Source organism: Myxine glutinosa, chromosome 10, assembly GCF_964187855.1.
Source record: "Myxine glutinosa chromosome 10, kmMyxGlut1.1, whole genome shotgun sequence".
In the NCBI taxonomy this organism is placed as follows: Eukaryota; Metazoa; Chordata; class Myxini; order Myxiniformes; family Myxinidae; genus Myxine; species Myxine glutinosa.
In genome coordinates, this window is record NC_136270.1 from 13805479 (window position 1) to 13818644 (window position 13166).

The 13166-nt window shown below is 41.7% G+C and overlaps 1 protein-coding gene and 1 long non-coding RNA gene across 2 annotated transcripts in view; both read left to right on the forward strand.

Moving 5' to 3' along the window:
• Positions 1 to 13166, forward strand: part of LOC137416499 (striated muscle-specific serine/threonine-protein kinase) — a 248988-nt gene that overhangs the window by 51627 nt on the left and 184195 nt on the right. Inside the window, exon 11 of the mRNA XM_078785165.1 lies at positions 3692 to 3896. Coding sequence (XP_078641291.1) covers positions 3692 to 3896 — 205 coding nt within the window. The remainder of the gene's footprint in view (positions 1 to 3691; positions 3897 to 13166) is intronic.
• On the forward strand, positions 8288 to 11295 carry LOC144893989 (uncharacterized). The gene is made up of 2 exons (XR_013624667.1): positions 8288 to 8426; positions 8740 to 11295. It is a non-coding gene; the product is annotated as an uncharacterized LOC144893989 (long non-coding RNA).

Sequence of the window (13166 nt, forward strand, 5' to 3'; positions counted from 1 at the left end):
CCTTCTTTCTAACTATCTCAGTAATGGGGAAAGAAAGCCTGTCCATGCATTAATTATACACTTCTTTTTTTTAATACAGCACTTGTGACAAGCACAGAAGTTTATTTATCCCCACGCTTGATTGAAAACTAGAACAATGTGACTGTGTCATCAATATGCCTCTGCATAGTCCCACAACGGGTAGATGCCATCACTGCATATGTATGGGTAGTGGATCACGTTTGTGAAGTTTTGTGTTGATCGGATAAGGTTCGTTTTTCTATCCAAGATGGCTGCCAAACCATGTGACCTATGACATCATCATTTTCAAACTATATGCAACAGTGCTGTTAGATGATATTTGTAAAAAATTTGCATCAATAGGGTGAGCGGGTTCAGAGATATAATTATTTAATATTTTCCTTCAATCCAAAAAGGTTGCCAAACCATGTGACCTAAGATGTCAAATTTAATATTTCAATACAAATGGGTCGTAGATTATATGCACGCAATTTCAGATTTTTAGGATAAGGAATTTGATTAAAACATTTTTGGCTGGTATACTACTTCACCTATGATGTCATCATTATCATGCTTTTGTTCCCCATTGGGAGTACTTGACAATGTGCCAAGTTTCAAATCTTTCCATTCTGCGGTTTCTGATAAATAATTTTTTAATTATTTGCTTTTAATCAAAGATTGCTGCCATACCACGTGACCTATGACATCACAATTATCATAAAAACATTCTGCATGGGTGGCGCTCCTACCCTGAAAGTTTCGTCTCAATCGGACATATGGTTGCTGAGAAAAACGAGGTTTAGCCCGGATGGACGCAAGGACATACGGAAGGACGGACGGACGGACAACCCAAAAACATAATGCCTCCGGCATTACTTTGACTTATATTACATTACATATTACATTACTTACATTACATCGACTTTGTCGGCGGAGGCATAAAAACGGGGGAGGAATATTGTAATCGACCCAGTCCGTCACGCTTTCTCCTCCTAAACGGTTGTGCATAAATTCACCAAACTTGGTACTTATGATCACCACATAGCATGAAGGTGTGGGAGCAGTATCGTTTTTGGCCCTGCCACCCTGAGGACCTGGGTGGGGTCAAAAGATGAAATACCAAACAAATGAAATTACAGGCACATTTTAAATATATTTTCAAATGAAACTTTGTATATGCAATCAACATTGGGGGATGCATTAAATATTTTAACGATTTTTTTAAAAAGATGTGACCCCTCAGTTCATGCTCCATGGGGTGGGGACTTAGGGTCACAGGGATCAAAATGGGAAAAACGTTTTTAACTCAAAATTTGTCATTCCTGGAGAATCTTTTTGCCATCTTTCAATTTTGCTTTCGGTGGGAAGGGTGGGTGTTTGCAATGGCACATCATCTATTTCTCTCTAGTTAAAAAATTAATATTCACCCTCAGGGCCAAATTTCTGATGGAACCTAACACCATATCCTTACCTCTTGGGTAAAGTCATCTTTAATCAGAGGGTGAGAGGTGGAAGATGGGAGCAAATTAACACAAAAACTGCAGAGGAGAGGTAAATAACTAAGAATGGGGGAGGGAGTGTGTGGGCGTGTGTGAGGGGGTAAAGGTTGGGTGTGACGAGGATGCGCAGTGAGTGAGTCGCGCAGTGTGTGTAACTTGCTAGCAAGCCCAGTCGAGCTACATGGAGGTATTCCGGTGGTCTTTGCTTTGGTCCCCTTGATCACTTCAATCCAAATGACATTGTTGTTGTCTCAATTTAGTTTGTTCCTTCCGAGATTGTTGTTGTTGTCGTTGTTTTTCCCTCCTGTCATATCAAATGCCATACCATCCCATCACCCATGCTTCATCCGCTGATTTAAAATAAAATTGCCATATTTTAATGGCAAGCACACCCATATCCAATTTTGGAGTTTTTCTTTAACTAAGATAAGAATAATTTAATGATTTTCCTGTCTAACTGTCCTCATTTGGTACCTGTGATGTAGAAATGGATCTTTTGCCATTTTGTCTGCCCATATCTCATGTATTTATTTATTTGTTGTATTGCCATATCTCTATTACCATACCTTGTTTACGCATTTCTGGTCTACTGCTTTGTCTTTTGCATTCTCCCTCTCTTCCTGATCTCATTCTCACTTCCTCTCATCCATTACCCCCCCCCCCCCTTTTTCCTCTTCAGGGGCAACCTGCATATCGCCATACTTGTTTTTCTACCACATCTCTGATATATGATAGATTTTCCTGGCCAATTTCAGCCCAACATTCAATTTAATACCCTGTTCATTCCATTAAAAATGAAAATGAATGCACCTTTATATCATCATTCAATTCGCGAAAAAGGTTCATTCAATTTCATTAGTTGAGCATTCGTTGGACTTTTAACTTCATTCAGCTGCAAAATAGGTGCATTCCAATATAAATCATCAGTAAGTTCATCCAATTCACCACAACTAATAAAAAGAGGTTGATCAAGAATTAAATTTCACCAATGACCACATCAATGACCACATTAAATAAATCCCTGGTGTTGGGCTAGCGGCTAGGGTGCCAGCTTAGGATCCTAGGATCCTGGGTTCGAATCCCGGTCGATCGCTGAATTAACGCCAGGGGGGTTGACTCAGCCTGTCATCCTTCCGAGGTCGGCTAATTGAGCACCAGTTCACTGGTAATTCCCTGCTTGTCGTAAAAGGCGACAAAAAGGGTTGGCGGCAGGAAGGGCATCCGGCCGTAAAACATTGCTTCAAAAAGGGGACCGAAAAACAACAACAACCACGGTCCCCGAAAAAGGCCAACCCCCGCTTGCGGGGAAAAAAATGGCCTCTAAAGGTGTTTTTTTTTTTTTTTTTAATGACCACACATTTGTCACGTTTTTGCATTGATTCTCTGGTTTGTGTTTTCAAATTAAAATTCTTATTTGCCTATAAAAGCAGATATATATTGTATGCCCTTCCATGGATAGTTAATAAAGATACACTCGTTCTTGGTAAAAGATACACTTCTCTCTCGAGTCAATTTTGAAAATAAGGATGGCTGCCCATGCTCATTACAGGAGAATACCTAGCATAGGTAGGGAGAGGCTAATTGAAGCTTTTGAAAACAACAACGCCGACTATCAAGAACTTGCTGATACTTTAGGCATCAAACAATCCACTGCAACGTCAATTGTGGCTACATATCTGCGCACTGGTCGTTATGAAAAGTTACCGACAGGAGGAGCACATAACACCAAAATTGATCAAGATATGCGAGATGAGCTACAGCGCATACTGAATACCAAGATGACCACAAGATGCCCTGCCCTGCCAGACAAACCAACTGTCTCCCAGCACCATTGCTTGAACCCTCGAACCTTTGCTGATGGCAATTAAAATGAAATTGAATAAACAAATATTGAAGAAGAAATCTTGGTATGAGCGATGTAGTAAAACTGCGTGAATTTGAATGCATGTTAATCAAATTGAGCAGAAAAAAATAATTGCCCAGGAAAAACGATATATTCTCATTACCTTTTCTTTGTAACTCTGCTCTGCTTTATTACTCTCGTTATTGTATCTCACGGTGTTAGATTTATGTTTGAAATATCTCAATGATGAGTCTTTGCCACAAATGCTTCCCTTTTGAGTGTGCGTGCATATTTCACATCACTGACCTTTAAATTAAGGTATACCGAAAGTTGAGTCTTGTATTTTCAGAGGCGCAAAGTTCTGAAGAAAGTGAACTTCATGTGGTGAAAGGTGCAGCTGTACAATCCAAATCCACAGTGAGCTTGGAGGAGGCTTTTGACAACGGCCTGCTTGATGCGCTTGTTAAGAGAGTCATGATAAATGACTTGCATACTCCAAGCTCACAACTTCTCAATGTGTGGTCCCAGAAGGGAAGTGGGTGCCCTCGGCATAGGTAAGTCTAAGGTGATTTATTTATGTATATGTATGTATATATACAGTTGTGGCCAAAAATATTGGCACCCTTGCACTTTTTTCAAATAACTCACAATGTTCTTCAAAAATAGTTTGAAATTGACAAAGGTATTTGGTCTCCACAATTCTTTATTTCACTGTTAATATTACAGAACCTTTGTTTTTGATTCAGAACTTAATATATCCTTTTAAATCAGAAAATAAAAAGAAATGGCATTGCCAAAATTATTGACACCCTCGAATTAATATTTGGTCGCACACACAGCCTTTGGACAAAATAACTGCAGTCAAGCGCTTCCTCTAGCCATGAATGAGCTTCCGACACCTCTCTACTGGCAGCTTGGCCCACTCTTCTTGTGCAAACTGCTCCAGTTCTCCCATATTTGAAGGTTGCCTTCTCCTAACTGCTGTTTTGAGATCTCCCCACAGGTGTTCAATGGAATTTACATCTGGACTCATTGCTGTCCACTTCAGAACAGTCCAGTGTTTTGTCTTGAACCATTCCTGGGTGCTTTTTGAAGTGTGTTTGGGATAATTGTCCTGCTGAAAGACCCATGACCTTCGACGGAGACCCAGCTTTCCGACACTAGGTTGAACGCTGCGCTCCAAAATGCCTTGGTAATCTCCTGATTTCCTGATGCCATGCACACATTCAAGGCACCCAGTGCCAGAGGCAGCACAACAACCCAAAAACATTACTAAACCTTCTCCATGTTTGACTGTAGGGAAGGTGTTCTTTTCTTTGAAGGCTTCATCTTGTGTTCTGTAAACATAGAGATGATGTGCTTTGCCAAAAAGCTCTAATTTGGTCTCATCTGTCCACAGGACATTCTCCCAGATGGATTTTGTCTTGTTCAGGTGTGTTTTGGCAAACTCCAGTCGGGCTTTCTTTTGTCTCTATTTTAGCAGTGGAGTCCTCATGGGTCTCCTACCATAGAACCTCCTTTCATTGAGTTGGCGACGGGTGGTGCGAATTGAAACTGTCGTACCTCGTGTCTGAAAGTCAGCTTCAATCTGTTTGGCAGTTGATCGAGGTGCTTTCTCCACCATTCGAACAATCCTTCACTGCAATCTTCGATCAAGTTTTCTCTTGCGGCCACGTCCAGGGAGGTTGGCAACAGTGCCATGATCTTAAACCTTTTTTTTTTTTTTTTTTTTTTTTTTTTGTATACTGAATCGAGGCTCGTGAAAGAGCTAACATTTACTTCACAAACAAATCGACCAGACAAACAAAATACACAAAAAGAGGGAGCGGAAGACAAGATGGGGAGAAAAGGGGAAGCACACAAACACAACATCCGAGAGCAGGGAGATGTGTGGAAGGGAGAGGGCCCGGGGGGAGGAGGCATGGGAAGGGGGGGGGGGGGAGGGAGAAGTATAAAGCACAAGGACACCAAGGACTTCCAGGACAGAAGTTGGTATTTCAAAAAGGGGAATTGGGGTGAAATTAGCAGGGGTAGAAAAGATCAAGGTTTTGGATGGGGGAAGATAAGAGATGGTGGTGAACAGCTGTTTTAAAGACTTGGAGGGTGGAGTGGGATTGAAGAGAGTGAGGGAGTTTGTTCCAGAGGCGGGAGAAAAGAGGAATGAAGGAGTGAAGGTGAGCAGAGAGTCTTGATTTTGGCAGTTTAACCAAAAGAGGGTTGCAGGCAGATCTTGTGCGACCTGTAGGAATATTTGCGGGACAGAGCCCAGAGAGAGCTGGGGGGGGCAAGGCCAGAGAGGAGTCGGTAGAAGACGGAAAGACCACCAACCTGCCTGCGGTGAGTGAGTGAGAGGCCCTTGGAGTTAGCTTCATCGCGGGAGATTCCAATGATTCTGAATGCTTTGGTTTCAACAGCGCGAAGGCGAGCTAGGTGTGAGGCAGGAGCACCAGCCCAGAGGGGAGAGCAGTATTCCATTGAGCTGCGGATGAAAGCCTTGTATGTGGTGAGGAGCTCAGGTGTGCCAAGGAAGGACTTCGCACGACGGAGGAGGATGCCCAGTCGGCGACTGGCTTTGGAGGCCAGATTAGAAATGTGGTTTTTCCAGGAAAGATCATGGCAGATAGTGAGACCCAAAAGCTTGAGTGACAGAACTTCTTGGAGAGGATTATTCAGAAAGTGGATGGGAGGGTTGTCCAGTCGGTCCAGTCGGTCTTTTCGGAGAGACATCGTAAGAGTGTGAGATTTGTCAGGATTGAAAGACATGTTCCACTTGTTTGCCCAGTCTGTGATTTTGTCAAGGTCTGCAGAGAGTGAGGAGGCTGCAGACTGCCGATCTGAGGGATGAAGAATGGAGCGACAGAGAGTAGAGTCGTCAGCAAAGAGATAGAGAGGATTTTCAAGAGAGTCAGAGAGATCATTGATGAAGACCAGAAAAAGCACAGGGCCCAGAACACTGCCTTGGGGAACTCCAGCCTGAACAGGAAGAGGAGATGAGAGAAACCCATTCAGGGCCACACGTTGACTACGACTAGAGAGGAAGTCCGCCAGCCATGCGTGGAGATTTCCATGGATACCAAAAGAGGAGAGTTTGGTGAGCAGAGCGGGGTGCCAGACTGTATCGAAGGCACGTGATATGTCAAGGGAGACTGCTCTAATTTCCTGTTTGGCATTGAGGACCTCCATCCATTGTTGAGAAAGCAGAAGCAGCATGTCCAGAGTGGAGTGTCCAGGTCTGAAACCAAATTGATGATCAGAGATCAAGCCATTGGAGAAGAGGAAAGATTTCATATCTGAAGCAATGATGGATTCCATGACCTTGCTGATAATTGGGAGAAGGCTGATTGGTCTGTAGTTGCTGGGATCTGTTTTTGCACCTTTTTTGTGCAAAGCGGTGATGTTGGCAGATTTCCAAGCAGATGGAAGATGACCTTGAGCAAAAGAGAGGGTGAAGAGAACAGAGAGAGGGAGTGAAAGAGCGGAAGAACATGATTTTAGGACCCGTGGGCTGATGCCGTCAGGTCCAGTTGCAGAATCAGAGTCGAGGGTTGACAGACACTTTTCCACCTTGTCAGGAGGAAAGGACACAGAGTCCAGGAGCAGCTGGGTACGACTGGGTACGGTGGGTACAGAGAGGGATGGGTTTGGGACACAAGATTTAGAGGCAAACACAGAGTTGAGGCATTCGGCTTTTTCACATGCGGAGTCAGCCGTGTGGCCATTTAAGGTGAGGGAGGGGATGGAGGGGGAACAAACACCAGAAACAGATTTTACCAGACGCCACCAGGATTTGGAAGAGGGAGACAGATAAGAGAGTTCGGTCCTGAGGACGGAGAGATATTGTTTCCTGGCTCTCCTGAGGGTGGACGCACACTTGTTTCGGGCTTTGTGAAAGGAAATGAGATTTCCTTCCGTTGGATTTGCTTTCCAGGAGACGAAAGCAAGTTGTTTCTGGGCAATAGCCTCACCACAAGATTCCTCACCTCACCACAAACTTCATGATAACATTGCGTATGGTGGACACAGGAACATCAAGGTCTCTGGAGATGTACTTGTAGTCTTGAGATTGTCCATGCTTGGCTACAATCTTGTGTCTGACCTCAGACAATTCTCTGGTTTTCTTTCTTTTCTCCATGCTCATTGTGGTACACACAGTGACACAAAACAGCAGAATGACTCGTTTTCTCTATTCAAACTGGTTGAATGAGTGATTTTTATATTGCAGGCACCTGCAACTCACCTCAGGTGAGTTCAATTCCAAAGTAAAGGAGAATCACCTGCTTGAAATCTAATTATTTCTAACAACTTCTAAAAGGTGCCAATAATATTGTCCGGGCCATTTTTAGATTTTGTTTGGAATAAGCTAAGATTTAATAATTTTTCAGCTTTTTTGGTTTTGTTCCACTGCAAACTAAAGAAATACATCTGTGGGTACAATTTAAAAACAAGTTGTCAAACCTGAATTGATCCTTCAAAACAAATTCCAGACTTTAAACAATTATCTTCTGCCATTTTATTTTCGCAAAAATACCATCTGGATTCACATCATGCTTGGCATAGTAGTTATCTACCAAGGGTACTTTCCTTGTAAACCTTATAGAACATCTGTGGTTGATTTCTCTCTTGCTATTGGTATATAAATATTGCACGGGTTAATATAACGAAATAGTCTGTTTCAATGCACCATTTAACACAATATTTTTTTTGAGCTGTACATGCCCTTCTCAAAGAATGACCGAATCATTTTTTGCTTCGGGATACAGCAATTGCTCAGTTCATCTCTAGTTTGTCTCGGTTGAGTTTCCAGGGGAGTGGGATCAGACCATAAACTTACATGTTGTTGGTTTGCATCATCAAGCAAGTTCTCTTTTACAAAATATATTCAGCAAGCTTTAATGTCTGTTTGTATTACTATTCTACTGTTATATACATATTTGAGGTGTGTGTGTGTGTGTGTGTGTGTGTGTGTGTTTGTGTGTGTATGCGTGTGTGTGTGTATGCATGTGTGTGTGTGTGTGACAGGAGCTTGTACCGAGAACTACTCTTTCTGTCGCTGGCTTTCTTGGGTGAGGATAACGTGGACACTGGTGAGTTTACTCATCTCTTCCGCACACACCAGCTCAGATAAACAAATATACCATTGATAACAAGCCACATTTTCTCAGCTTTGTATTCGTACTTTTCAATAAGATATGCATATTATTAATTAATGACAAAACATTTAAAACTCTTTTGTACATATTGTGTGTAAAATGTCCTTCAAACCCTTTCATTTCCTGATGGCAGTGTCCTTTTATACCAACCGATTTACTCATTAAGATTCAGGGATGATGATGATGATGCGAAGAATGACAGATAGCATGTATAATTCTGCTCATGTTGTCCATCCTGTTGATACAGAAGTGTTTGACACGGAGTACAAAATGGCTTTTGAGCAGCTTGGGGCGAGTGGAGTGTGCATGAAAGCCTGTGACAAACCCATCAGCTGTGCTGCCCAGTGGTGCAGAAAAACCTTTGGCCAACTCACCTTGTAGATCCATTGCCAATGAAATATCACACGGTGTTCTGTCAAACCTCGGCTTTATCCCACCTCGTCATTTAAAGTTGAACACCACCTTCGTACGAGCATTCCCCCTTGCAAGTTCCCACGTGGAATCATCCTTCGCACCTGTGGTAGCTCCATCATCTCCGGGATCAAGTACTGTATCTCACCTGTCAACACCTGCTTGTTTTGTATCGGTTTTCTCGAGGTTTTCAGGAGACTGACGCGCAGCAGTTCATTTCGATTTTTGGTTTTGAAATGCTGACAATGTATTTTTTCAATTATTTTTTTTATCAAATGAAAGTTCATGGTTGACAGCTCAACATTAAGAAATAATATTAAGTCTTAGGTTCTCATTTAAATTGTATTCGTTTTAAACAGGGAGATGTGTCAAGTTTTCCTGAGTTCTAGACATATTCATGTGTTGAACCCCCTGCCCCCCACACCCCCTCCCCCGCACCCATGCTACATGCCAAGGACATATGAATGTTGACTCAGTGCATCATCAGAAGTGCAGACAGCCTTGTTAAACTGTTGAGTGAATGGTTCATTTATTTTTGTATGAAGCCTGTGACTGCTGATTGCATCATCGCTGAGGGCACAGCTGTGCCGTTGATGCAGTGACCCCTGCAGGTTAGAGCAGGATTTCGTTCAGGGTGCCGGAAGTAGCTCGCCTACTCTTCATGAAGGACACCGTGTGGTCTTTGACATCCACCAACTAATTCCGGCAGACGTGACGCCCAGTTTAACATCCATCTGAGGGACACCACTCACATCGATACCTGCCCTGCCTGCGAAACACCTGGATGACAGTTTATAGCCTGAGAAACACCGGGACGTCTGGCCGGGATTCAAACTTAAAAGGTAGTTTGCGTACCTCTCGGGCATCCCACCAGCCCTTGAGTAAATGATCATCTGCAGTTGTAGATCGGGCCATTCCTCACTGATTTGGTGTAGTCAATTATCGTTTAATGCCAGATATATTTTATTGCAATCGGGATAATGGAAGAATATTGGCAATACGACCTCGCTGGCGTCCCCATTTTAAAGCGAGCAGATGGGATTGCCAGCTCAGCGTCCCTCCGAAGCACAGCGTCCTCTGGGACACTGCACAGTTGTATATAAATTATGGGTTTATTGGAAAGATGAAACTCTTTTGCAGTAAAAAAAAACATTGGAAATATATTTTTTTTTAGCAAAACAGAGGCAACACGTTTACTTTGGGGTGCTTGCCCCACCACCCTCGTCACCGCAATTTTAGCATTGTGGAAAAAGCACATGCTTTCTCTGATCTTGCATTGAGTGTGGTCACCTTCGTTTAAAAGCAGCCAATTCTGATGGCAATTGACATTTTAAATTGTTTACGGCAGGTTTAACTCTCGTTTTTACCAAATGTGATATTTGGGGTACTTTGCCTGTTTGTATGCAGTAAAAACATGAAATCGATTTTCAGTACTTTTGCTCAAGTTGGCCTCAATCGCCAGGAAAGTTTTGTGCAATTGGTTGGATTTAAGCGAATTCTATTGGTCGTTATGTGCAAGTGAAGAAGCGGGTTCGTTAATTTTGTTATATTTTCAGGAAAGTTCCAAAAAAAACACAAGAAAAAAATTGTACTATTGGGATCATTTGTAAAATATTTTAAACGGAAGGCTATAATATAGTTGTGCTTTTGAACTCGCCTATGTGTCATAGCAATGTATTATAAAAGGGCAACCGTGCTTGGTGACCTTTGACCTGCGATTGGCATGACACGCGGCCCAATGGCGATTCCTCCGGGATCCGAGGGCTGCCTGGAGACTGAGCGGGACAACTGTGTACAGAGTTTTTCAACTGCAACACGACCCTTGTAACTGAAAGTAAAAAGAATATCCACCATGTATTTGTTTAAAAGTGCAATACATTTGTGAAAAAATATAGGTATATTTTTGCATTGCTCATCGTGCATATTTGAAACGACAGATGGAATAAACATTTCATCTTTTTGGCCTAAATTTTGATTGCTTATCACAGCTGCTCTAACCATTGTTTTTAAATCACAATTTACAGGATTCCCTCGCACCGTGAAAGGGAACCTTAATTTGTGTAAACATCCTGTGCCTTGGCGAACTACCTTGTGATGTCCTGAAAACTTGTTTTTTTTCTTATTATTATTCTATCAACAAAATGTCGATAGTTTTAAAGATACTTGTACTTTTCAATTGAATTGCTCATTTAATTTCGCTGCATAAAAATATTTCTGTGAAGTTGGTCCATCGTTCACATTGAAATCGAATTGAAATGCATTGTAGGAGTTTACATTTCATTGCACTTTGCTGTAAATGTGTTCTTTTAAAATGTAGACTTCATTATTTGTTACTGCTTTGATATTACCTTGCGTTTCATTTCGATAAACAATTACGTGCTGTGCCCTGAAAGTGTCTTCAGTTGCATATACATTATTTGGGGATTGTTTCATTTATTACTTCCGCCACCAAAGGTGGATGGAGGTTATGTTTTCACCCCTGTTTGTCCGTTTGTTTGTGAAGAAGATATCTCAAAAAGTTGTGGACGGATTCGGACGAAATTTGGCGGAGATGTAGCGTATGTGACAAAGACTAACTTATTAGATTTTGGTGAAGATCCGGATTCGGATCCGGCTCGTATAATTTTTAAAGTGATTCTTCACCATTAGGAGATAGGGCCAAAAACAATACATAGCAGGATATCTCAAAAAGTTGTGGACGGATTTGGACGAAACTTGGTGAACAGGTTGTGTGTGTGTGTGTGTGTGTGGTGTGTGTGTGTGTGTGTGTGTGTGTGTGTGTGTGTGTGTGTGTGAGTGACAAGGAAGAATCGATTCGATTTTGGTGATCTGAATATGGATTCAGATATGAGAATTATTTAATTTTTAAGTGATTCTTCATCATTGAGTGATCGGGCTAAAACCAACATAGAGCAGAATACCTCAAAAAGTTATGGACGGATTTGGACGAAACTTGATGGACAGGTTGTGTGTGTGTGACAAGAAAGAATTGATTCAATTTTGGTGAAGATCCGGTTCCGGATCCAGCTAGTATATATATTTTTAAGTGATTCTTCACCATTGGGAGATAGAGCCAACAACGATATCAAGCAGGATATCTCAAAAAGTGGTGGACGGATGATTTTGATTAAATGTGATTTTCTGGTCTACACTGGGATAAAAAACGCAAACTGTTCACCTGGCAGGGAGGTATGCTCTCTACTGAGTGCCGTTCTAGTTTATTATTATTACTAGAAGCCAGGAGTGGGAGGAGGGTAACATGACGGAGGCCATGTTATCTTTATGATTATTAATACCATAGCAGAGTACCTGCCCTATGAGTGATCTTCTTCCAAGTGTGCAACACTTTCTTCTGACACATCCCTTTATTTGGGCAGTGTCGTAGAAGGGTGTACACTAAATAGAATGTCTACACCTCAAGAACAATGTCAAGATTTAATTAAATGGAGAAGCCTCACTCAAATACAATAAGGATTACAACACAGTTAAACAGTACTATGCCGGCGTACTCAAACAGGACTCCAGATGACATATCGAGCAGGTCTGCTGCCCAATTTGGTCTGCATCTTCTCTTTTATAGTGTTTTGTTGAGACAAAAGAAATTCTTCTGGGCTTTGGGGTGTCCGGCTTGAGCGATGAGGGTTCAAACAAGAGGTCAGGGATTCAGACAAGCAAGCGCATAAAAGCATCTGGTTTCCATTTCAGCATAAGCCATAAAGATAAACATTTTAGGACAAAGACTCCAGACATTCCATTTCGTCTGGAAAAGCAGTTTCATGGTGTCTTTAAAGTAATATTGTATAACATTATTGCACAGATTAATCAATGTAAGCTTTATCCCTTTAGGTATATCTAAGCACAGCACATCATTTTTATAATTCATAATGCAGATTACTCGAGGAGTTATCACCAAGTGTGTTTTTTCACTTTATTAGCATTCCATATTCCAAACATTATATAATACTGCTGTGCATCACAATTAGTATTACAAAACAACACCCATGTTTCTGTGCGTTCCTGCAATGAGAAGAGTACGAACAGATTAGAACAGGATGCATTTGATAACTCACTTACTTAATAAAAGAGGAACATTTCAATAAACTCACAAGTCCATGCGGACTTCTACAGTGGTGTATAGGCAATGGAGTGCTGCCTCGATTGCTCCTGAAAAGAAAAAAAAAAAATAACCCAGGTTACGTATATGAAGCAAAAACTTATCTTTAAAAAAAACAAAGCATGCTGCTTAAGTGCTTGTATCATACA